Below are 26980 nucleotides of genomic sequence, written 5' to 3' on the forward strand. Positions count from 1 at the left end.
CTAGGGGTGGGGTTGTAGGGGGTGGTCACAGGGGTTACTCCCTGACCCGCAGCTTCTGCTCCCCGCCCCCAAAAAAAAACATTTCCCCACCAGTTGCTGTCCCGGCCCGTCAGGGTAAGCAGCTGGCGCAGGACACTTTGTTTACGTAGGTTTACCTGCATGCCTGTGGAGGCTTGAGGTAAACAAACCATCTCAGCCCACCAGCGGCTTATCCTGATGGCCCAGGAGCCAAAGTTTGCTGACCCCTGAATTATAGGGTCAGCTTATGAATGGGTCATAAAAATTTTCCATTTTTACTTATCCATCTTGTGGGGGATGGCTTATAAATGAACCGGCTTATGATCGCGTATATACATATATAGATTTTGTGCATGTTCATACTTTGTCTTATTAAAGAGGACATTGCACAGTTACAAATTTTGTTGGAAAAATAAGCTTTCTTTTTTTTAATAGATGTGATGGTTACAGACCAGTATGGGAATCAGATTCAGACCCTCTCAGCCGCTTGCATAAATTCCTTAGGAGTTTCTGGGAATGGGCTGGATAAATCAAATTTGAAAACTGTGTGGCAGGTAGGTACTCAGGAATACTTTCTAAGATGTCATTCAGCGTGTTGTTGCCAGCATGTAGCAATTGATTTATAATAAAACTATTTGTCACCCAGCAGAAATTTAATCAAAATTGGAAAAAAGTCTCTTTTTGATAGGTTAAAAGAGTAGGGTGATCTTAGAGATCTATTAAACTGTATCCCATGTGCCTGTTGCAACTAGGGGATACAGCAACTTAAGTTCCTTTTTTACTACTGATGATAAATCTCCATGCCATTGCTGCAGCTATGCAACAAATCTCATTTTTCAGGTTATGCTTCAAACTTTTTGTCATTTGACCTGTTCTTAGTCCATGCTCCTTTTTATGTCTCTTGCTTCTAGGTGTCAGCTTATTTTTTTTAAAGTAATTTTCTCATTCAGTCTTTTGTGTTGTGCTTTGCAAATGTAGGGATGTTTGGTGTGGAAAAAAAGAATAAGAAGACATAATGGCTAGGTATAGACAATTAGATGCATTACTGAGTCGCTAATAGAGATGATCCAAGTATTTTTCAATGCCTGTGCCAGCCTTAAGTTTCTGGAATTGCAAGGTCTCAGCTTGTCTCTGTGTGACTGAAAACCATGTTACCCCAAGTTCTTCTAAAAGTTCATCTTCTTGGAAATACCCAGGACATAGTGGACTTGGCAGAAGGATTTGCTAGAGGCAGCAAGTTTCCTCAAAAAAGTATAAATTGATGTGTAGAAAGCAGAGAGTGATTTTTGTTAGGTTTGGGGTGCTAAAACAGATGTTTACTTTAGCTTTTCAAAATGTGGATTCTAGTTGCTGATAAAATAATTATGGACAGTTGTGTGATTATGCATATATATAATTACATTAAAATGTACAGTGACGCATATAAGAGTTCCTCTAAGCAAACTAACATCTGAAACAAAAGTTCTATTTTATTTCTTAGCAATAAACTGATAATTGTTTTATCATTTCATTTTGCCTGAATTTGATATAAAATATATCTGTCATTGCCTGGTTAATAATCTTTCTTTCTCTCTCCAAGCTGGTGTTGTCTAAAACAATTTTAGCATATATATATATCTTGTAAATGCAGTTTCTTTCAGTGTTCAATCATTCATTGGTGGGCTAACTAAATTTTGTGACTTTTTCAACTCTTCATATCATTTTTCATGTTCCTTGTTTTCCTTTAAAATGTTTTGCTATTTTCCAATTGATTTGAATTGTATTTTTTCTTAATTTCTAGCATAAAGATACAAAATCCTGCTACACAGGATTTCTGTCAAATAGAACTTAATTTAATTTTCAGTGGCAAACAACAACAAATATAAAGGGAAGGAGATTTTTTTACGCTGTCCCATAGAGTTGTGTTACAGAATTCCCTTTTTTTGGTGTGGCTCTACTTATAGGATTTAGGAGCTTTTAGCATTTATTATTGCATGGAATAGCTCTGCTGTAGTTTTGTGTGAATAAATTGAGATCCTCAACCTGCTTTTCATTTTTATGGGTTTGGGCAATAAAGACAAGTGTCTGATCTTGCTTTCTGTCTTGGGGAGTTTAGTTTAATGTATGCTAGTATTTGATTTTAACACAGCCTTTCAATATTCTGCTCCTTCATTTGAGTGAATTATTTATTTTGACTGGGAATAAGCTATCATTTGTTTTTTCATGTTGAGTCATCATGCTATGACAAGCAAATATATATTGTGTCTGGACTTATGCATTTTTGACAGTTTTGCATGGTTGTTTTCCTGTATGACCTGTCCTTAGGCATAAAAATAATTAGATAAAACCCCATTTATTAGGAAGATAGGTGTCTTAAGAATATGTAGAATTATCTTAAAATCAGTTACTTTATTTGCATATCCCAAAATACCTTGACATTTTAACAGATCAAACATTGCAATATAATCTTTTCATTTATTATACAATGTACTACAAAAAGACTGGCATCCAATGTACATAAATAGTAAGTCACATTTTTTAATCTGAAAAAAGAATAAATTACATTTTGCTTTGCTTTTACTAAAAACATGTTACACTTCTGTTTCTTAATAGGAAAGTACACAAACCATGGCAGTCAAAGGTATTAGGTTTTATCCAGGTCCTCCTGGAAGCAAAGAACTGTGTTTTGCTTGGCGTGAATTTTCTGATTTTCTCAGAGTAAATTTGACTTCAGGACCTCCAGTTAAACTACACTTTATGGATTGGCCAGATTTAGGGGAGGTGAGTCAGCTTCTTTTGGTTCAGATCCAAAGGGTTTAATACCAGCTTTTTATATTTCCAGAGTTTTTGAAGTATAAGGAGCAAAGATTAAATCTGTTGAGTTTTTCTTTCAGTATAGTATATTCAGTATTCCTGAAAGTTTCTACAGCGTAACAGCTCTGGAGATCAAAGTTCACTATCTCTACAAGACTGTATAGTATAGACAGAAGCAATTCAAGCTTCCACCAGTGCCCCTATTTATATGGATATGTGACAGGGTATACCAGACCCTCTGAGGCCCCTTACTGGAAGTCTTGTGGCCCTGCCACACCCCATTACGGGATACCTGTGTGTTTTGAACTAGACTGTGACCATCCGGTCATTTTGTGTGTAGCAGTTGGCTCAGCTGCCCTGCAGGAAGGGGGCCCAGCTGCACCATGTGACCAAGCAATCTGGGGTGCCTGTGACCCAACATACCTGCTCCCCCATGCATTGCTTCCACTGGGGCTTTCATGCTCTACCATAGGCAGCCTAGTTTAGGAGGCAGCTGATGGAAGTCATGGCCTCATGTTCTTTGGTCATGATTTGTTGGGAGGAGGAGGGTAGTTCTTGCTCACACCCTTGTAATGATTGTCTGACACATTCTCTTTACAATAAAGTAAAACATATATATTTGTATCTTTTTCAGCCGATTGCAGTAATTAATGGCAGAGAACTGCAGAAGCCTCTGATAGTTCAGCTCTGTGATCAGTGGGAAAATCCATCTCCTGAACCAAATGTCAAAATCAGTCTTGTAAAGGCTAACAACTTAAAGGTAAATGAGAGCTTAGAAGATGTCCTGGCAGCTTTTATGTATCAAAGCTCATAAATATTATCTACCAAGACATAATATAATATATGGAGATATACCTATCTCATAGAGCTGGAAGGGACGCTGAAAGGTCATCTAGTCCAGCCCCCTGCCTTCACTAGCAGGACCAAGTACTGATTTTGCCCCAGATCCCTAAGCGGCCCCCCTCAAGGATTGAACTCACAACCCTGGGTTTAGCAGCTAATGCTCAAACCATTGAGCTATCCTTCCCCCCCCCCCCCAATCATCTCCCTACATTTCTATCTGGTTTCTCCTTTTTTAAAATATATTGCGGAATTTTACAGATGTGAATATGCCAGCTAAAAAGAGCAGAATAATCTTTTACAGTAGTAGCATACAATAAATAAAAAATAATAATTCCGTCACAGATTCCACAGTTCTTTTTTTCTTGTTAACTAAAATTAAATACAGTAATAAAACTAATAATTTATGCTATTCATTTGTAACTTTTTTTTTAACTTTATCTCCCTGGGCCTTTCTCTGTACCTTCTCCATATTCCGTACATTTCTTCTTATTGCTACTTTTACTTAGTCTTCAGTTTTGTACTTAAGTAACTTACCAAATGACAATAAAGAACAGAGTCAGTAGTATGGTATGTAATCACCTTGTTCAGTATTTCCCAAACTGTAGCCCATCGAGAACTGCCTGATGGTCTGCAAAAAGCCGGCAGGCTACATAATTCTGGCTTCCCTTCTTTCCCTCTTCTAATGCTGAGATCAAGGCTCTTGGCAGTGAAGATCAAGTGGAAATGAGGAGACAGCTTAGCTGTGTGTAAGCGATTGCTGTTGTTGCCACTAGGATGTTATGGAAATATGTTTGTAAAATGGTCTTCACAATTGCAAATGGGATGGAGATGGTCTCTTTATTAAAATGGGGTCTGCATTATGAAAAAGATGGATAACCTTGATTTTTGTCTATTTTTAATGTGTGCTAGTTTTTGCTTATATACAAGATGTTCTTTTTCTGCTGCACAGCTTCTCTCCTCATTCATCACAAATGCGTAATTTCTCATCTGTGGAATTTGGTGCTGAAGGCTCCAGAGTTAAACTACACCCTTCTACCCAGGCCACAAAATATTTTGCCTTTGTGGGCAGAACGAGTTTACTGGAGGTTCTGCATCAGCTTTAGATAAATTTAAAATTGGAGGTTTATACTGAAATAAATGTGAAAATGAATAATGCAATCACTACAGTGTTTCTTCTGTTATTTATTAATACTTAGTTCAGTTTATGTGGTTTCCAAATTTTTAATCTTTCAGTGTGCTGCATAATTTTGTATTGAAAAGTTATAAGCATTATAGAACTTCGGGGGAAGGGGTTGCAGTTGTGTAAGAGACACATCAGGGAAGATGTGATGGTTCAGTTTCTCCCAAATACTTTGTTGTTTAACTTCAATTTTTATTCATTTTCATGCTGGATGATTTAATTTAACCTTCTAGCTCCTCTCCACTGAGGAATCACCAGAGTATTGAGGCTGTAAACTCTGGTTTCTTTGGTACAACATTGGGCTCCCTCTTCCCACAACTATCACAGCAAAGAAGCTTTGCAAGCATTGAGCCAAGTCCAAGAGGTGCGTGCTACAGGCAGTATTTCAGGTGCCTCAAAGGACAGCTATACCCTGCTGCTACAATCCACCAGGCCTTGCTTTGTCATGGCCTAGGGCTTTGAGTCAGAATGGCATGCAGGGGCCTCTGCTCCCCTGCCCAAAGCTGTGACTCCTCCATGGGAGGCTTGACCAGGAGCATGAGGATTACCGCAAAGAGAAGAACTTCTCACAGCCTGCTCAGGGCTAAGTCTTGCAAACTCCAAAGGCTCTGAGTGTCAAAAAGACAAAAGCCAAGCATCCCTTTCATAAGGAAGTGATTCATAATGTTAATGAGCAAGTGCTGTACAAATTATGATTTAAACTTTTTTCTCCTTTGCTTTCCCAACCTGCCTTTTCTGTGTCCTGCAGCACGTCTGGGCATCCAAAGAAGCCTGTTATTCCTATGAAGCCCTGTCTCAGCAACAGTGCAATGGGGAATTGTGCTTGTCTCAGTTTCAGCCCAGGGCCTTCACTCTGCCAGGGAAAGGGGTTCACAGTTGGGGAGAGGATTGCCCATCTCCTTCTCAATAAGCTAGCTCTACATTAAAGCTTAAGGAGCACTTCAGGCAGTCTCTGCCCAGAACCAACGCACATAAGATTTCCATTCCCCATGCAGCTGCACCATTGTGAGGTTATAGGGGGAAGTGGGAAATTGCTACCAGTGTTCCAAATGGAATAAAGCTCCGAGTGGTAATAGATCTCTCCCTAAATACTTTACATGGGTCTAAGCTAGCCTGGGAAGAGGTAGACATATTTGCAGGTTCCTGGGGCCATCTACAGGCTATTCCCACAATCAGGGTATTGGTCCCAGTACCTGTTTCGGCTGAATGGTCCGAATAGCGTACTACCCTTCCTGTAAATAGCCTGGGGAAGTACCCTACAATTACCACTAGCAAAAGAAACCCAAAAATCTTCATGGCTTTCCGAAGAAAGGCAGCCAGTGGTTTGCAAGGAATTCATTGATATTATTAATAAAATACCTTCTTCTTCGAGTTATTGCTCATGTGTATTCCACAATAGGTGTGCGTGCTCGCCACTTAGACTCATAGGCTTTAAGGTCAGAAGGGACCATTATGATCATCTAATCTGACCTCCTGCACAATGCAGGCCACAGAATCCCACCCATCTACTTCTATAACAAACCCCTAGCCTATGTCTGAGTTATCAAAGTCCCCAAATTGCGGTTTGAAGACCTCAAGTTGCAGAGAATCCTCCAGAAAGTGACCCGTGCCCCATGCTGCAGAGGAAGGCGAAAAACCTCCAGGGCCTCTGCCAATCTGCCCTGGAGGAAAATTCCTTCCCGACCCCAAATATGGCGATCAGTTAAACCCTGAGCATGTGGGCAAGACTCACCAGCCAGCACCCAGGAAAGAATTCTCTGTAGTAACTCAGATCCCAACCCATCTAACATCCCATCACAGACCACTGGGCATACTTACCTGCTGATAATCAAAGATCAATTGCCAAATTAATTGCCAAAATTAGGCTATCCCATCATACCATCCCTTCCATAAATTTATCAAGCTTAGTCTTAAAGCCAGATATGTCTTTTGCCCCCACTACTCCCCTTGGAAGGCTGTTCCAGATCTTCACTCCTCTAATGGTTAGAAACCTTCGTCTAATTTCAAGTCTAAACTTCCTAGTGTCCAGTTTATATCCATTTGTTCTTGTGTCCACATTGTTACTAAGCTTAAATAATTCCTCTCCCTCCCTAATATTAATCCCTCTGATATATTTATAAAGAGCAATCATATCCCCCCTCAACCTTCTTTTGGTTAGGCTAAACAAGCCAAGCTCTTTGAGTCTCCTTTCATAAGACAGGTTTTCCATTCCTCGGATCATCCTAGTAGCCCGTCTCTGAACCTGTTCCAGTTTGAATTCATCCTTCTTAAACATGGGAGACCAGAACTGCACAGTATTCCAGATGAGGTCTCACCAGTGCCTTGTATAACGGTACTAACACCTCCTTATCTTTGCTGGAAATACCTTGCCTGATGCATCCTAAAACCGCATTAGCTTGGAAGTTTTTTCCACTAGCAGTACCCATAGGGAGAGCCCCTGGAGTGGCACCTCCATGGCACGGTATTAGGGGCGCTGCATGCTCTCCCCACCCTCAGTTCCTTCTTGCCACCAGTGAAGGTGCTTTGGAACTGCTCTGCTCCAGCTTTGCTGCAGCTATTCCCCAGAACTCTTGTTCGTTCAGTGTATAGTACCTGTAGTTAGTAGTTGGATTAGTTTTATTTTAGTTTAGTTAGTGCGCCTGGGCCGAGGCATGCCCCGCGTCCTTGGTTTTAAGTCATGCAACATTTGTAGGCGACCAGTGCCAGTGAGTGATCTGCACGCAGACTGTTTACACTGTTTGGGTGAAACCCATCTCAGCAATCGCTGCAAGATTTGCAAGTTGTTCAAGACTTGGACCAAGAGAGAGACATTAGGCTCTGGGCCATCCTGATGGAGTCGGCATTGACCCCGACTCCGGCGCGCCGCTTCAAGTCAGCACTGGGTACCACGGTGTCGGTGCACTGCAACCCCCCAGCACCATTTACCAGTTGGCACCGCTCCCCGTTCGCAGGGCATGCCAAGAAGGCTAAGGAGAGGCCTTCTCCGCCACAGCACTGGAGTAAGACTGGGGAAGAGGCTAGACCCATGTTAGGCAGTCCTCGGTCCCCATCGGCCTCTAGGCCTCCGACTCAGGTCGAGTGGAGTAGCCTGGCCCATTTCCGGAGCAGGCTTCTCCAGATGCGTTCCATGCCAGAGGCCCTGCAAGCGGCCCAGGACGTTATGTCCATGCCGGTATCAGGAGCACCGCCAATGTTGGTCCTGCAGTCAGAGGCAAGCTGATGCTGGGATCTCTGCAGTTGCCCCCAACTCGATACCGGTCACAGTCGAGGGAATGTTCCTGATGCCGTTCGCCACTCAGCAACCAGCCCGTGCATAGTCCATGCAGGTCGCTATCACACACCCCCCCCCCCAGGTTGTCTGGTTGGGTTTCGACTGATAGAGTCCAGCCACCACTCTGCCTTGAGGAGCGGACACCGACGGGTCCGAGTCAGGTGACGCCGAAGGTCCTCGTCTCAGGGGCTATCGTAGCCAGTCGCAACACGAACATTGACACCGTTCCTGTTTGTTGTTTCGCTCCAGAAGCACTGGACTTTAGATGCTACCAGAATAATAATCACAAAATTCTTGTGATCTCAGCTATTCTAGAGTTTTCCCAGGCAGATTGGTTGAAGTCCTACACCTAAACATCATAGGAAATAGGGTACCAGCATTAGTGCCGTTCTTTATGCCAGCATATTGGACTCCCTATCTGAGTCTGAGGTATCAAGACTAAACAAAATGACAGATTAGACAAGCCTGTGGCTAGCCTTTTTAGTTGCCATTGCCTCTGAAAGACATTCTTCATTTGTTCTCTCTATACAAAATATACACTGCTGCTATTGGGGAAAATATTGTCATAGTTTCAGAAAGCTTTCTGCCCAAAGTATGATTTTTTTCCACAATTCTTGGGAAATCGTTCTTTCATCATTTTGTTCCAATCCTTAGCACTCCTTTGTGAGGTCATAGCATAAATGGGCATCCCTAGAAATCTAAAGATACATCTTGAACCTGCAAAGTACATGTGGCAAATGTATCCTGTTTCGATTCCATCCAAAGAGTCAAGGCCTTAGGTTTTCAAAGTTGCTAGATATTAATGTTGCACCAGTTGGTCTGATAGGCATTTGGGAAACCATTCACAGAGGGAATCAGGGCTTCTTCTACAAGATCCACTGTGGCATGTGAAAAGAACGTGTCTGAACCTCGTATGAGAAAAACTGACAAAATAGGTTTCTCTTCCTCTGAAGAGGCATCTTTGGAAGAAAGGTACTACTTGATTGGTTTCCAAATTCCCTTTTGCCTTTATATGGGATAACTTCTATTCTGCCTGTTATCCTTCTGGATTAAAATTCTTTATCCTTTCCCATGCTACTTCTGTGAATCACTACTTGCTACTTCTCAGCAATAATATTTGCCTACCTCTAAATTCCACAGGTGAGAGGCATTACCCATTTGTTTTGAATGAGGGGAGAAGCTGCTAACAGGATTTTCAAATAAGTTCTCAGTCCTTACACTCAGTGAATAGTGAATTGGCGTGGTATGCAGTTGTCAGTTTTTTTGAGCACTGGTCCCTTTGTGTATTCCACTGGGCATGCGCATTTGTAGTAGTATGTGTACATAGTATATCTTTATTTCATAGCCATATATACCAGTTATGTCTGTAACGTTCTGTATTGTAATCACCCTCAAACTCTAAACAAATCTAGATAGATACAAATGAGAAGTGGGAGGCCATTTGTAGAGGGTGCAAGCAACTTAAAATATATCCCAATTAGCATATACTACAGAATAACTAAATTGACATCAGAATATAACAAAACATATAACCATAGTAAAATATATAAACTGGTTAATTAAACCAAATTCTGCTTAGTCAGACAAAATGACTTAAATACTGGTCAAGGATATTCCAGAACCTGTTAAAATCTTCATTAAATCATAAGAGTCAGGAGAGGCACAGTATAAAAAAAGAGCTGAATTGTCAGAATACAAGGCAAGGTATTGAGTTGAAATAAAGTATGATAGAAAAAGGGAAAACTTCTATTTTTGGTGTAATATAAGACTTGACACTACTTCTGTCTCATTACAAGAAAAAAAGTCTTGACAACCTTCAACTCTCTTGACAGATCATTCCTTCAAGCCAACAACATAAAACAGATGAAAATGGTAGGGCTAATCTGGGAATAATTAGTATTCATGCACCCAGGTAAGTAATGTAAATGTATAGACAAAAGTTAACTTCTGAAAAGACTCTTATTAGATATTTTTAAGTTAGTTAGTTGCATGTTTACTAAAGTAACTCTAGATGACTTTCTGGCAACTAAGTGCAAACACTTAACTTATTTACTCCTGGGGGAATTCTGCACTACTGCGTGTGCACATAATTAATGAGCCACACACATTTTTTATTTTTTGCACAGGAAAAAAGGCTTCTGATTAAATGTTGCTACAGTTATGCCATTTGCCTACCAGAGAGCACTGAGGTGCAAGAACAGCAGCAGCTCCCAGCAGAAAATAACTTATGCAGTTCTGCCTTTTGCCCACTATAGGGCACAGTGGCAATAGAACATAGCAGCAGCTCCCAGCCAGCTAGGGATAAGAAAGAGCCTGCCTACTTCTCAGCGCTGGCCAGGCCAGGTCAGGAGACAGGGCTTATGGGGACACATGGGAGTGCAGGAACACATGGGGGCAGGGGCAGATGTGCCTGACTGAATGGGAGAGGCTAGGGGGTCAGCCAGGGTCTGCATGGGGGAAGCTCCCTAACAATCCCTCCCCATCCCCTCAAAAAATCTGTTCCATACTTTTCCCACCAAGACCCACCAACCCTCCAAGTTCACACCCAATCTCCTTTCCAGCAGTTTACTTCCCTCTCCCTCAGCTCCTCCGTTACCCCTAACTCCCCCAAGCCTTTGCACTGGTTCTGAGAGGTGTGGGAAATATGGTTCTATATTGTAGTTTAAATGAATTATTATTAATATGCCTACTAATGAATTTGTCAAACATTTCCTGAATTTTTCTTTGTTGCCTGTATTGTTACAGACATGCTAACACATATTTTGAAATAAATGACCAAAAATAATTGAAACTGGTGTGATTATATTGTGTTGTTTTGACAAATAAAATATGCAGAATTTTGAAGAATTTTAAAATATTGTGTGCAGAATTTTTTATTTTTTGGCTCAGAATTCCCTGAGGAGTAACTTATTGTTTGGGTGCATAGGCTAGACTAATTGTTCAGCTTTGAGAAAGCCATTTCATAAACACTTTATATATATATATATATATATATATATATAATGTAATAGCTTACTCCATACGTCTGCCAAGAGAAGCTGCTGCTTTTGTTTACGGGATTTTTTTTTAGATGTGGAAAAAAATCTCTAAAAATGCACATTTTAACCATCATGTAGCACCTAGTGTAGATAGGGGTTTAACATCTTTAAAAATGTGTTACTGCCTAGGGTTGACCATACGCAACTAACGTGTTAAAGTCAATAACATTAATTTTTAGAGGAGTATCAAGCGATGTTTAAAAATATTCGTTAAAATGTTTTTGCTAACTTTTTTTAAACAAATACGTTTTTCCCAGACTAGAGAAGGTCCTGGAGTGGAAATTTTAAGGCGCATTGGAATGAAAGAGAAATATAGTTACAGGTCCTGTTAAGTAGCCTAGAGTTTTCCACGTATATTTCTACCACAAATTAGTTGCTGTTATTTTTTTTTTCTTTAAAGACTCCTGCATTCCATATAAGCAGACAGAAACTAAGGGACTGAGGCCAACTTGTTTCCTTTTATAGGTCCAGTCTTGGTGACACAGGGAGCATGGTTTGAGACATTCAACCCAAGATAAACTATAACAATTTTTAATACGTCTAAGCCAGCCAGGTGGCCCAGAGGAGATCTGTGGATCCAATAATTGTAGTACTCAGTAACTAAGCTGTTTGTAATAATTTTTCCAAAGAGCCAAAACAGCTCCATGTTACGCAAAAATATCTGAGGATGACGTAAACACACACTTTTCTGTTTTGATGCTTACAGTTTTTATATCAGTTAATATTTTTGCATTTTTAACTTGATATTTTGAACAAGAATAACATTTTAAGTTTGAAGAAAAATGTTTGAGTCTTTCACCATAGTTAAAAATGTAGTGTTGTAAAAAAAAAAAAAACCCTCAGATTTCTGTATTATGAAGTTAATGACCTCTTCATGGTCTAATAGTCTCAGTGTATGTTGCTAGGTGTGAGGCCTGTGTTCAGCTTCGATCCTTGGCTAGCAAGGACTGGGAATGGTTTAGAACATATTTCTCTCAGGTGACCTTTTAAATAACTCTCTCTCCTTCCAGTCCTAATCTAACTGTCCTACAAGTCAGATCCTGAAAAGGGGGTTGAGAATTGGTCAAAATGGTGGAATATTAAAGCAAAAGTAAATGCAAATAACTCTCATTAGTGCATAGTTAGTTTTGAGAACATCTTAAATTTTAGACATTTCTTGACTCATGATATTTCTAACCTTGCATTAATACTAGGTTTTTGCCTTTACTATAATTTTTTATATCAATGATAGAAGTGGGCGTGGGGAGGAGAATATTGTAAGCTCGGAAAGCCAAATAAGTCACAAGTACCTTTATGAAAATCCATTTAAACAGCTTTTGAAAAACTGCTATTAACTTATTGCATTATAACAATTTGTTATATGATTGCTGTATGTTTCAGGGGAGAGCATACGTTACAGCTTAAAGCCTCATACAACAGGAACACATTAGATTGCCCTATAATCAAGTTCAATGTCCTGCCTGACCCTGAGAAACCTGTGTGTTTGAATGTTAAGTATGACAAAAATGCTTCTTTTGCAGCAGGAAGTACCTTCCCTGGTGAGTAGCTGTATTTAAATTAGCTTTTGGTTTGGGGCGAGGGGGGGGCGGGGTTGTGTAATTTTTGGAAACCAGCCAGCCAAATAAATTATGGCTTTTGATGTCTGTAAAAAGTGATTTTCATACATCCCTTTTAGCTAATATTCCATTATACCTGACTGGCAAAAGCCTTTCCAATCAGCATTTTGGCTTCACCTATCGAGAAACAGGAGGCAATATGTGAAATGATTGACAGAAGTTCCAGTTTTGCCCTTTTTGCCCAATTTTTGCCTGATGCCTGCTAAAAGCCTGGAAGAGAAGAGATGTCTTTAGTCAATGGCTGTGCCACTAAAAGGCGCACAGTGTAGCTGTTGTTTGTCAGCAGGAGAGAGCTCTCCTGACAACAAAAAACTTCCAACCCCCCGCCCCACCCCCACTAGTGGAAGTGGCTTTGTAGGCGAGAGAACACTCTTATCGACAAAGCGCTGTTCACACCAGCGCTTTTCATCTGTAAAACTTTTGTCCTTCAGGAGGGTGTTAAAAAAAACACCCCTGAACGACAAAAGTTTTGCCAACAAAGTGTCAGTATAGACAAAGTCTTAGTCATCATGCCCCTCTCGGTCTTACTCCACTTTCTTTTCCTCTACCAAAAAAAATAATCTAAATTAAATAGTCCTTCAACTTGTGGGCCTCTTTGCAATGTATACAGAATTGGTCTTGTGGGCTGGTTCCATTTGTGCCCACTCTGAGGTGTTTTTCTCAGTCACTGGCTCTTTCTCTTTTCTGAAGATGTTGCTCTATAGACTGGGAATCTCACCTCTGCTACCATTTCTCCCCTGGGTATGGAGGAGATTCAGTTTTTGTCCTGACAGTCCTCCTCTTGCATCACCATGAATGTCACAAGCTGGTAGAGCTCACCCAGATAACAGCAGTGCAGGAGATCTGACTCCTATTTAGAGGAAGTCCAGTATCAATGTGCTGGCGTTCCACATTATCCACCTTATCCTTCTTGCCTAAAAGCCGGTATTAGACAAATTGACTGCAGTGCCATATGTATAACTGGGAGGTAGTCTCAGACCAAGCCCTTGTCTGAAATCCCTTCCCTTGACACTTGGGTAGAAAAATCCACATTGCTTTTTTCAGTCATTTACCTCAAATTCAAAGAATGTTATAATCCACTGCCTGAGCAAAACTCCCATATTCCAAGTATGCACCTGCAGGTGCTCAATGAAATTTGTCATAGTGTGGAACTCTAAGCATTGATTGGTTTGCTCCACACAAGACAACCAAACTCCCTGTGTTGGTCTCCAGGAACTTCACTCTCAAAATCCTTGACAGATTCATTCTCCTACTGTTGGAAAGAAAAAACTAGGAAACTGTTTCCATTTTATTACTCAGATTAACCAAGGATGGTGGAAAATCAGGCTGGACCTGGTGGAAATACTTTTACTGTCACAGTAATGGCTTCACCAAGTCCTGATTTTTCTGATGTACTGAGTATGTGTGTCTTGCACCAATTGAAGCTGCATCTTCTCTTGATCCCGTTTCCCCACCCAGTTTTCTAATCCAAAGTACCTGGCACTAACAGCCTTGAGAAATTGAATAGACTTGATATCTGAAAGAGAATCTGTTGGAGGACCCCTCTCCCCCCACATTGCTGACTACCTCTCCAGGAGCCAATCATCCACTGCAGTTATAAATATTATGGGATCTTGAATATAGCTTCTCTCGGAGGGGATGAAAAAAGGAAGCATCTTTGTATAAGCAACTATTCCCTCCAGCATGCCCTTCAGTTCCTGCTACAGGTGTTTAAAGTTAACTTTCCCAAATATACACCTCTAATCTAATCCAGGGAAAGGATATTTAATGCTGTTTTTATGGGAAATGGCTGTTATGTTCCCAAAACCTATGATTGGTTTTGAATGTTATGGGTATGTTGGGGTAGCTTCTGAGACCTTATTCACCTAGTAGCCTCTGAGCTCTTATTTACTTGGATCCTAAGAACTCAGCTCAGATGTCATTGAGATTTCTTTGTTGGCATTCAGTCAAACTACCCTTGAGTTGATCAGGCTCAAACGTAGGATGTGGGTACAGGAATTCAGTTTCTAGCCTGCTGATCCATTTACCTCCCTAATCATATCTCCCAAGAAATGAGGCCTCACCAATGTCCAGTTACTCATGTCAAGCCAGGCCTTTGAATTTATGGCGTATTTTCCCTTTTTCGTTGCTGTGACTTCCATTTGCAGGGTGAGCACACAAAATTATTGGATTCATTCTCCTCCCTTTCTTCAGTTCTTTCCAGACAGAGCAGTGTTTTCATCTTCTGCCAGAGTTATTCCAAGAGTTAAGTTCAGATTTTTGGACCCTTACTTTTCTCCCAGTCAGATACTTAGATTGCACCTCAGTCTCTATACCATAGGCAGCTCAGACTTCTCCACTAGGCCATATCCTAAATAATCCTTCTTCAGATACTTGGCTTCCAGCCAGTTGTCCCTTAATTTTCATTTCCTGGATTTCAAAAATTTAATTTTGGACCAGCAGCGAGCAGTTTTTCTACTTTTTTTCTTCTCTGGGACAAAATTTGTAAACTCTTTAAAAATAGATGGTGATGGAAGATCTTTTCTGAAAAGGGATCACCAAGTTCCTCTCTCCTCCCCCAGAATGGCAGAGCTAGATATATGGAACAAGCTAAAAGTGAAAAGTGGTTTCATTTGACAGGAGGGCCTTAAGAGCATCAGAAGGAGACCTTCTTCTCCCTGTGGGTGCTCTACTTTAGGTGTTTGAGCACCCTTGCACTTGTAATTGGAGATTTGTGGGAGCAGTGCCTTATTGGGTTGCACGTGCGCAGTCTTGCACTGTCTTGCACTGCCTCAGGTGGTTAACTAGTGCTGTGCAACCAACCCTCCCTCAGTTCCTTCTCTACCGCCTTTGGCTTGAGTCAGAGCATTCAGCAGCACCTCAGAGCTTAGTAATTTACCCCTTTTCCATTAGTTCTACTTCGAATGGATAATTTGTCTTCCTCGTTTTTCTCCCCATTTCTTTTTCTCGTTTAAAAAAAAAAGTTTTTCTTTCCCTCAGTAGAAGTTGGCATTTCATTTAACTGGCAGAGTAGTGTTTAAATACTCCCTCGGGGGCGTGCCCAACTCACCGGTCTTTAAGCACTGCCTCACCTGCAGGCTTTTAATACTGCTTTCAGATGGACACTCTGTGTGTTCGTCGCTTAGGTGACGCACACATGCCTCAAAAATGCCCACATTGTCACAAACTGACAGCCCGGACCACACAAGCCAGAGACTTGCAGCTTAAACTGCTGCTCATAGAGAAACGTCTCCACCCAGCATCTGAGCCAGAAGCACGGACACCCCCGGGACACAGTTCACAAACTGCAGCCTCTGAAAGGGCTCTTCTTTGTCTGTGACTCATGCGACCACCCTGCTAAAAAGTTGGTTAAGAAGTGTACATTGTCCTCACCAGCTCGAGAAACGATCAAGAAACAGCATCCCCCAAACTGAGAGACCTTGTCGGTACCAACAAGCACCACAGCCAAGATAACGGGACCTTCCGGTACCGTAAGAGCTCAAGATGTCAAGAGAGCTAGCTCCAATGAAGGCACCAAGGGGAAACAGAAACCCCATGTCTCGGCACTGGCGGAGCCATCCCGACACTCAACACCGGGCACATCAAAACAACTGCAGCCTATGCTGTTACCTCCTGTCAGTATAGCGCAGTTGACAAATGCACCCTTACAACAGCTCCACAGCAGCCAGTATCCACCATTACCACATCAACGGCACTGAAGCAGTTGACACCACAACAATTCTTCCTTCCCAGAGACCTTATGGTGTCCTTGACAACTGACTCTCCCATTCCTGGCACTGAGATCACTACAGCACTGTCGGTACCGAGCCACCCCACCACTCCACTGCCATCTGCTCCCCCATTTTCGAGCGATGATGAGGATGAGAACGAGGGAGAGACATACCCCTCGCACTGCTCTTCTCCTACCCATGAAACGATCAAACCGGCCCTGCCACACCAGGGGTACTATACAGGGGCCAAAGAACAACAGTGTTACGGGCACCTTTGGATGGTTCCTATGCCCTTCCCTCCATGGTGGCAGTATTGGGCCCCATGGATGGCATATCCCCCACACCACCTCAAACCTCCTACCCCAAACAGGGAGGATACACAGCAGTCACCTGTGCTTTCGGTACCAGGACCATCTGAACTCCCTGAAGAGATGACAAGCTAACAGGAAGAAATCTTTGACCAGGAAGTCAAACCAACAATCCATTTTTCTTCGTGTGTCCCAGATAACACCATCATGCCCCCTCCTCCCAACGCGGGGGACGACTTTAGACATTTCCAGGATCTCTATAGGAGAGTTGCAGGTTCCCTTGACATCTCCCTGGAGGAAGTGCAGGATTCACAACATAAGCTCGTTGACATCCTGCAAACGTCAGCATCATCCATAATCGCTTAACCCACGAATGATGCAATCATGGAACTTGTCAAACACATCTGGCAGACCCCTGCAACAATTGTTCCAACCTCCAAGAGGTCCAACAGGAAATATTATGTCCCTGCAAAGGGAACAGTTTCTTTTTTCACATCCCACACCAAACTCCCTGTTAGTGGATGCTGTTAATGAAAGGGGCAGATAATCATACCCCCAAAACACACCACATGACAAAGTCCAGAAGAGACTCAACTTTTTTGGCCGAAAAGCTTATTCCTCAGTGATACTTCACCTTAGAATTGCTAATTATTAAGCGTTATTAGCAAAATACGACCACACATATTATGGCAAAATATCAGATTTTATTGAATTTCTCCCCTGAGAAGAAAAAAAGCAATTCAGTGCACTCATTTCTGAGTGCCAGCTGATCTCCAGGACAGCACTGCACGCTGTCCTAGACTCTGAAGATATAGCAGCATGATCTACAGCCACTGCGATCATAATGAGAAGGGCATCCTGACTGCATCTCTCTGGCATTCCCAAAGAAGTGCAAGCAACAGTGAAGGACCTGCCTTTCAAAGGGTCCAAACTCTTCGCAGCCAAAATGGATGAGTCTCTGCACACTCTCCAGGACTTGAGGTGACTCTGAAGTCCCTGTGTATCTATACTCCAGTACAAAGAGAAGACAAGGAAGGTATTTCAACCCACAGAGATTCCAGTCCACACCATATGCACAGATACACAGGCAATACGAGCCACAAGCCCGGAAAGAACAGCCTCCAAGGTGATTTGAAGGTTGTCATCTATCTACCGTATCTCATCAACCGTTAGCCAGGCAGCAAGTTTGAGAGGTTGGTTGAGGGCTTGAGACCCCCACAACTTTCAACACTGAGAACTACCATCTCCCAGCCATTCAGAGAGCATTTAAGTTCCTGCTACCCAGTCAGGCAATCCATCACTATAGATATATGGGTGCTGGAGATAATCAAAGTTGGATACTCCATCCCTTCTCTTGTCTTGCTTACAACACTCCTGCTACTACATCCCAGAAGGATGTTTGCCTTTTTTGCAACAGCGTTACACTGTTGACTTTTATATTTAGCTTGTGGTCCACTATGACCCCCAGATCCCTTTCTGCAGTACTCTTTCCTAGGCAGCCATTTCCCATTTTGTATGTGTGAAACTGATTGTTTCTTCCTAAATGGAGTACTTTGCATTTGTCCTTATCGAATTTCATCCTATTTACTTCAGACCATTTCTCTAGTTTGTCCAGATCATTTTGAATTTTAATCCTATCCTCCAAAGCACTGCTTGGTATCAGTCACAAACTTTCTAAGTGTACTCTGTATACCATTATCTAAATCATTGATGAAGATATTGAATAGAACCGAACCCAGAACTGATGCCTGCGGGACCCCACTTGTTATGCCCTTCCAGCATGACTGTGAACCACTGATAACTACGCTTGGAACGGTTTTCCAACCAGTTTTGCACTCACCATATAGTAGCTCCATCTAGGTTGCATTTCCCTAGTTTGTTTATGAGAAGGTCATGCAAGGCAGTATCAAAGGCTTTACTAAAGTCAAGATATACCACATCTACTGCTTCCCCCATCCACAAGGCTTGTTACCTCTATATGTGTCAAAAAATGCATGTGTTCTGGAATGCCACATTTAGTACTTTCTCAAGAACTTAATGTCACTATCTTTCCTTCTCCAAATTTGTGTGTGTTAAGGGTGCTGAATGAGTTGGTGTTACCAGTTAACATTAAGAAATGGATTGCAGTAACTACTAGTTAATGCAATCCATTTCTTAATGTTAACTGGATATAGTGGCCACAATAGAACTTATTTTGAGAAACTGGAAATCTGCAATTCTTCTCTCATACACAGGCTGGCTTATTGAGCTCTCTACAAAGTTTTAGTGGGGAAAAAATGGCTGACTAATAGAAACATTTGGAAAAAATATGAGGCTATCTGGTCACACGTGAAATTATTGCATACTTTTGCTATTTAGTATATATTAGTCCCTGATACTCATGGGTTATGTTCTCACTTATCCGATCAGTCACTTTAATACTTGATGCCCTATGTGACCTCTATAGGTTCAGGGGCTTCTGTTTTGTTTCCAGGTTTTGTGAATAATGAACGTTGAATTTTGTTATTTATATGCTATAAATTGCCTAGGGAGGTTGTGGAATCTCCGTCATTAGAAATTTTTAAGAGCAGGTTAGACAAACACCTGTCAGGAATGTTCTAGATAATACTTAGTCCTGCCATAAGTGCAGGGGACTTGGATCAGTTGACCTCTCGAGGTCCCTTCCAGTCCTATGATTCTATTTCCATCTTGTGCATTAATTTATGTGTTTTGTTTCATTGTGTGTTTATATTTTTTATAAAACAATAAAAATAAAATCTAAAAAATCATTGGGATTATCATGTATCTTCTTAAACTATTTCTAGCTGGGTAAAACAATGTATCCTTGAATGTTACATGTTATCAGCAGCTTCTGTGCCTTGTGGTATGAGAGCTCCTTCTACTAGCGCCGTAGCAGTAGCAGCATCTTTTGCTTGTCTTAAAAATTTTCCAATTTGGGAAATTTATGGGACTGCTACTTGAAAGTCAGTCCATATGTTTACTGGACATTATGCTTTGGATTTGGCTTCAAAAGTGGATGCTCATTTTGGTAGAGCTGTGCTTCAGTTTTTCATGTTATTAGACTCTGTTCTGACCTCCTGAGTTTACTGCACTCTCTGCCAAACTACCCATAATATGCAGAACTACTCAAGGAAATGAAGGTTTCTTATCTGTAACCAAAGTTCTTCAAGGTAACTCTGCCATATAATCATACTTCCCACCCACCTTCTCCTTTTTCTCAGAGTGTTTTCTTGGTTTCTCAGCACCCCCTTTTATAACTTTTCCCTCAATGTCCGATGCACTGAAGGAAGGGGTGAGGCACTGCTTAGAGGAGGTTTCACCTTTAGTCTGCATCAGTTGGCTCATTGCTTTGTCACACTTAAAAGAGTAGAGTCATCTTGAAGAACTCCAGTTACGAGTAAGTAAACTTCAGTTTTTTCCAATGAATTCATAAGCAACAAGGCCCAACAAACCTCAGTAAGGATAGACACCCTTAGTAAGAAAGACTTACTGATACTCATTTGGCTTAAAGTCTTGTTACATAGTTTATTTTTATTTTAAGATTAGTATTTTTTGGAAAGTTTTAGTATTTTGTTTTCTCTAATGTTGTTTTTTATGATTAAATGTGCAATTGAATATACTGTTAGCTGTGTGACACCTGCAAGTTGCATCTATGAAAATTCTATTTATGGGTCCTTCTGGGGGCACTGAGCAGATAGTTGATGCCAAAAATAGGTCTGGGGGAGCAACCCAGTCCCCTCTCCAATTTCTGAATTCCCAAAGGTTTTTTGCAGAGGCCAGTTCACTTTTTTATTTACACTAAACAAAAAAGCCTCCCGCTATTAGACTACTAGTAGTAAACCATTGAAAAAAGAGGCTTTCAAGCCCCCACATTCCAGCATTTTATTATGTTTAAATCCTTTGGTATTCAGATTGAAAGGGTTATAGTTGTACTACTGTGCTGAAGTATCAATACACTTGCTATAGTTCAAATCCTACTGCCACTGGCAGTCCTAAGAACATAAGAATGGCCCTACTGGGTCAGACCAAAGGTCCATCTAGCCCAATATCCTGTCTTCCGACATTGGCCAGTGCCAGTTGCCCCAGAGGGAACGAGGTAATCATCAAGTGATCCATCCCCCATCGCTCATTCCCAGCTTCTGGCAAACAGAGGCTAGGGACACCATTCCTGCCCATCCTGGCTAATAGCCATGGATGGACCTATCCTCCATGAATTTATCCAGTTCTTTTTTTGAACCCTGTTATGGTCTTGGCCTTCACAATGTCCTCTGGCAAGGAGTTCCACAGGTTGACTGTGTGCTGTGTGAAGAACTAGATCATTTTATTTGTTTTAAACCTGCTGCCTATTAATTTCATTTGGTGACCCCTAGTTCTTGTGTTATGAGAAGTAGTAAACAACACTTCCTTATCTACTTTTTCTACACCAGTCATGATTTTATAGACCTCAATCATATCTCCCCTTCACTGTCTCTTTTTTCAAGCTGAAAAGTCCCAGTCTTATTAATCTCTTCTCATACGGAAGCCGGTCCATACCCCTAATCATTTTTGTTGCCCTTTTCTGAACCTTTTCCAATTCCCATATATCTTTTTTGAGATGGGCTGACCATATTTGCACACAGAATTCAAGATGTGGGTGTACCATGGATAGAGGCAACATGATATTTTCTGTCCTATTACCTATCTCTTTCTTAATTATTCCCAGCATTCTGTTCACCTTTTTGACTGCCGCTGCACATTGAGTGGATGTTTTCAGAGAACTATCCACAATGACTCCTAGATCTCTTTCTTGAGTGGTAACAGCTAATCCAGACCCCATCATTTTATATGTATAGTTGGGATTATGTTTTCCAGTGTGCATTACTTTGCATTTATCAACATTAAATTTCATCTGTCATTTTGTTGCCCAATTTTGAGGGATCCTTTTGTAGCTCTTCGCAGTCTGCCTGGGTCTTAACTATCTTAAGTAATTTTGTATCATCTGCAAATTTTGCCACCTCACTGTTTACCCCTTTGTCCAGATCATTTATGAATATGTTGAATAGGACTGGTCCCAGAACAGACCCCTGGGGGACACCACTATTTACCTCTCTCCATTCTGAAAACTGACCATTCATATCTACCCTTTTACCTATCTTTTAACCAGTTACCAATCCATCAGAGCACCTTCCCTCTTATTCCGTGGCAGCTTACTTTGTGTAAGAGCCTTTGGTGAGGGACCTTGTCAAAGGCTTTCTGAAAATCTAAGTACATTATATCCACTGAATTCTCTTGGTCCACATGCTTGTTGAGATATTCTAGTAGATTGGTGAGGCATGATTTCCCTTTACTATAACCATGTTGACTCTTCCTCAACAAATTATGTTCATTTATATGTTTGACAATATTGTTCTTTATTATAGTTTCAACTAATTTACCCAGTACAGAAGTCAGGCTTACAGGCCTGTAATTGCCAGGATCACCTCTGGAGCCCTTTTTAAAAATTGGCATCACATTAGCTATCCTCAAGTCATCTGGTACAGAAGCTGAGTTAAATGATAGGTTACAGACTACAGTTAGTAGTTCTGCAATTTCACATTTGAGTTCCTTCAGAACTCTTGAGTAAATACCATCTGGTCCTGGTGACTTACTGCTATTTAATTTATCAATTTGTTCCAAAACCATCTCTAATGATACCTCAATCTGGGACAGTTCCTCAGATGTGTCACCTAAAAAGAATGGCTCAGGTTTGGGAATCTCCCTCACATCCTCAGCCGTGAAGACTGACACAAAGAATTAATTTAGTTTCTCCGCAATGGCCTTATTGTCCTTGAGTGCTCCTTTATTACCTCAATCGTCCAGTGGCCCCACTGGTTGTTTAGCTGGCTTCCTGGTTCTGATGTACTTAAAACAACATTTGCTATTACTTTTTGAGTCTTTGGCTAACTGTTCCTGAAATTCTTTTTTGGCCTTCCTAATTGTATTTGTACACTTCATTTGCCAGTGTGTATGCTCCTTTCTATTTTCCTCACTAGGATTTAACTTCCACTTTTTAAAGGTTGCCTTTTTGCCTTTCACTGCTTCTTTTACTTTGTTGTTTAGCCACAGTGGCCCTTTTTTGGTTCTCTTAATTTGGGGTATACATTTAAGTTGAGCCTCTATTATGGGGTCTTTAAAAAGTTTCCATGCAGCTTGCAGAGATTTCACTTTTGGTACTGTACCCTTTAATTTCTGTTTCACTAACCTCCTCATTTTTGTGTAGTTCCCCTTTCTGAAATTAAATGCTAGAGTGTTGGGCTGCTGTGGAGTATTCCCCGCCACAGGGATGTTAAACTGAATTATATTATGTTCACTATTACCAAGCGGTCCAGCTATATTCACCTCTTGGACCTGATCCTGTGCTCCACTTACAACTAAATAAAAAATTGCCTCTCTCCTCTGGTGGATTCCAGGACCAGCTGCTCCAAGAAGCAGTCATTTAAGGTGTCAAGAATCTCTGCATCCCGCCCTGAGGTGACCTGTACCCAGTCAATATGGGGATAATTGAAATCCCCTATTATTATTATTGAGTTATTTATTTTAATAGCCTCTCTAATCTCCCTGAGCATTTCACAGTTACTATCACCATCCTGGTCAGGTGGTCGGTAATATATCCCTACCACTATATTCTTATTATTAGAGCATGGAATTTCTATCCATAGAGATTCTATGGTACAATTTGATTCATTTACGATTTTTACTTCATTTGATTCTATGCTTTCTTTCACATATAGTGCCATTCCCCAACCAGCACGACCTGTTCTATCCTTCCAATATATTCCGATATTTGGGTCAATGGGAAAATATTTAGTCATTATTTTGTAGCTCATGTTTGTGTAGCACAGCGTAAAGTGCTCTTAAATATGTGTTTAGATTAATTGTGAAATATTCTTGGATGCCTCCTAACAAATATATTATGCTAATACAGCATTTTGTGTTTCTCTAAAATAAAACTTTTTCTCTCCAGTGTTCTGTTTTAAAGGACAATTAGTTTGCACTGCCACAATTTAAACATGGCCTAACACACTTTCATTCTCAATTTTGGGGTCTGACTAGGAAAAATTGTGGTGGGCGAGATGGAGGACAGTAATATTTTACATTTATTATTCTTGAAGAGGTTAGACGTGAGTTTCTGAATGTAAAACTGAGTCTTGGAAAAATAACATTTTAATTTATTTATTTATGCAGATTTTATGGTTAGTGTAATTTCTGAAGATAGCAACATTATTAAAAATATTAATCCAGGCCGGGTTTCTATGAAAATATGGGAAGGACAAAGCAGTGGAAACAGAGTACCAGCTAATGTGAGTAATTGGAAAATGTTATAACACATGTTGGTCCTGTGAATATGACACAGACAGCATTTTCCACAGAAGGGAATTCTGTGTGCTTTGTTTAGAGAAATGTCTCTTTCTGGATTGCAGCTATTAAGTGTTAAATTTCTTGTACATTCAGTAAAATTATGTCCACGCCAGCTGCTGTCCCTATTACTTTAAACAAGACTAAGCTGTCTGTCTAGTAAAACTGCAATACTTCAACGCTGGGAATGTTGTTGCTATTCAGCAGAAGCTCACTAATTTACACTCAAGGGAGACCTGTTACAAATTACGTTTTATGTATTTTGACAATTGTTTAATATATGATAATGCAATAGTATGTGTACTACAATATGTATTTTTAAAATAATGAAATATAGTAATATGAGACTACCATTACAGCATTTTGCTATTAATTTTCTAAATAGTAAGGAAAGCTACTGTTTTGAAGTAAGTGTGTACATAACTGAAGTTTTACTTCAGGTTCTACTGTACTTAAGACAAGAAGTATGAATATATTACTGTAAAAAGCCACCATTCTCCAAACCTTAAAAACCAAAGGAGGCTCTTTGTACTCCATAAGGATGTCAGAAGAGTTGTGAAGTATTACCTTTTGCCAATCTGATGCTCTTTGTTTGAAGATTTAATTTCCAAAGCCTATATTTGTCACTGAGTTAAAATAACTATAAAAATAATCTCCAAACAGACATTTTGCCTTTTGGCATTGCAGATTCACAGTCCATCAGATCTTTGTTGACCTTATGGGCAAAGAGAAGCAGGACATGTTGCACTAAAATTTGGAAAGCATGTATCCACACCATTACTAGAGATAACACTTGTTTGCAGCTTTTAGCTGCGATTCCGTTCTAGTGTGTTATCTACAAATGATACATCAGAGTTGTCTGGATTAGCATAGATGTGCTGGAAAGTTGGACAAATCTATATATTGGTCATCTCTTAAGAGGGCATCCACCAATCCAGAATTTCCTCCTTCCATCCTGTTTATATGGGATTTTTTATACAATTCATGTATGTGTATTAGACGTGAAATCCTGCCCCCACTTTAGTCAATGAAAAGCTTTCCTTGCCTTCACTGGGGCAAGAATTGTACCCTAAGCTTTTCCAGTATTATTCACAAAAACTTTGAAAGTGCCTCCCAGACCATGCCACTAGACTACCACCCCTCAGCAGGAATCTTTCCTGTTGGGGAAGGAAGAGTGGGGGGAGGAGGGGAGTCATCAAGTAGCCTCTGTGCATGTGCCAGTAAGCAGAGCTCCTCCATCAATCCGAAGCAATTTACAGTAAGAGAAATTTTATTGCAGTTTTTTTCATCATATGATTTAAGCTTCTGTTTGGTTGATTGCAACATTAGCTGTTCTTATGCTTAGAAGTGAAGATAGCTCTTTGTACAAAACATTTTTCTTCTGAAGGCTGAACAGAACAGGTACAACTCTTTGGTAATTTTCCTTGGCATACTAAGGAACAGTGCTGTGTTCACATATCGATTAGTTCACTCATCTTTATTATGCAGGAACTGAGAATACCAAAATAGCTTCTAAATTACAAGTTCTTTCAGAAAACTGCTATTTCAGTTTTCTTAATTTAAAAAACTTTTTTAATGGAAAAAGCTTTTAAATTTTTTAACAAACATACAGTTTTTAACTGATGTTTAGTAGGAATGTAAACAGCATGTAAAAAACCTACCCATGTAACTGATTGAAATTCTATTGGTTAAACGTTTTACCAGAGAACTAGGGGGAATCCCCGCTGCCGGCCCTGCGCCCAGGGATCTCTGCCGCCACCAGTGTCCCTGTGCCAGCCCCACAGGCCGGCAGCTGGAACTTCGGGTGTGTGGGGAGACAGCGGAACTGTAACCGATGAGCATTGAGCGTATCAGTTAACCGGTTAAACTTTTACATTCCTAATGTTTAGTAAGACTTGATAGCATGTTACATATGAAGTGCTTTAAAAATTTGTATCTATTACATTTACTTTTTTAAATCCTGTTCTTTTCAGGTTACAACTCTTGGCTGTAGTAAAGTCAAGGATGGCAAGGATGAAGGCTTCTTTTACTTCAGGTTTGAGCAAACTCATTTTATAATTAGAGTTCGGAATAGAGTAAGCATTAACAATATAGCTGTTGGAGAAATGCTTTAATTTTGACAACATCATTGATGAGAAACTGGTATATTCTAATGTATTGGCATGATATAATGCATATGGAATGAATTCCTTCACAAAAAATAAACCCTGTTCTTTTGAGATCAGTGTGAACATTTTACATATAATATTTAGAGATGGTTGTGGGGTAATGCATCCCTCATTTTGAGGCCACCTTCCCTGTCTATAATTTGCCATTTATTTGGGGTGAAGGAAAAGGATAATTTTAACTCATGCCTTCTCCTCTGTCACCAATCAGTTTCAGAGATGCTCTATTTTCTGCCTCATAAGTTACCCATTAGTTCACAGTACTGGACTATCTCCTTTCTCTGCAGTAGAACCACAGTTAGCAACCTGTCAGCTTGCCCACATCTTTTCCTTATGTGTCACAGATGCTCTGCCTATAATGGCAGGACCAGACAGCAGAAGAAAGTGCTACCTTTCTCTGGAGCAGATTTTATCAAGTGGGCAAGTGTCATGCAAAAAGTGGGTACCTCAGGAGTGCTCCAAAAGTAACTTAAATAGGTGCAAAGCAGTGTGGGAAAGCAAATAGGAATCCTGTCAGAGTGCCAGGATCCTGTAGTGCGCTCTTCCCACAACTAACGGGATCCTTCATAGTGCCCCTACTTGGATGACCTTTCCACACAAGCGTCTTTCCCCCTAAATGCAGCTAACGGGAGCACATCCGAAGTGTGCATGATCACTCTGGTGG

General features: G+C 40.7%; 1 protein-coding gene across 1 annotated transcript in view; it reads left to right on the forward strand.

Annotated features, from left to right (window-relative positions):
• The window catches only part of SMCHD1 (structural maintenance of chromosomes flexible hinge domain containing 1), a 185267-nt gene that overhangs the window by 116043 nt on the left and 42244 nt on the right, over positions 1-26980 (forward strand). The window contains exons 28-34 of the mRNA XM_045005127.1: positions 454-572; positions 2611-2778; positions 3446-3571; positions 9938-10017; positions 12524-12681; positions 23981-24096; positions 26125-26186. Of these exons, the coding sequence (XP_044861062.1) occupies positions 454-572; positions 2611-2778; positions 3446-3571; positions 9938-10017; positions 12524-12681; positions 23981-24096; positions 26125-26186 (829 nt within the window). The remainder of the gene's footprint in view (positions 1-453; positions 573-2610; positions 2779-3445; positions 3572-9937; positions 10018-12523; positions 12682-23980; positions 24097-26124; positions 26187-26980) is intronic.

Source organism: Mauremys mutica, chromosome 2 (genome assembly GCF_020497125.1).
Source record: "Mauremys mutica isolate MM-2020 ecotype Southern chromosome 2, ASM2049712v1, whole genome shotgun sequence".
Classification (NCBI taxonomy): domain Eukaryota; kingdom Metazoa; phylum Chordata; order Testudines; family Geoemydidae; genus Mauremys; species Mauremys mutica.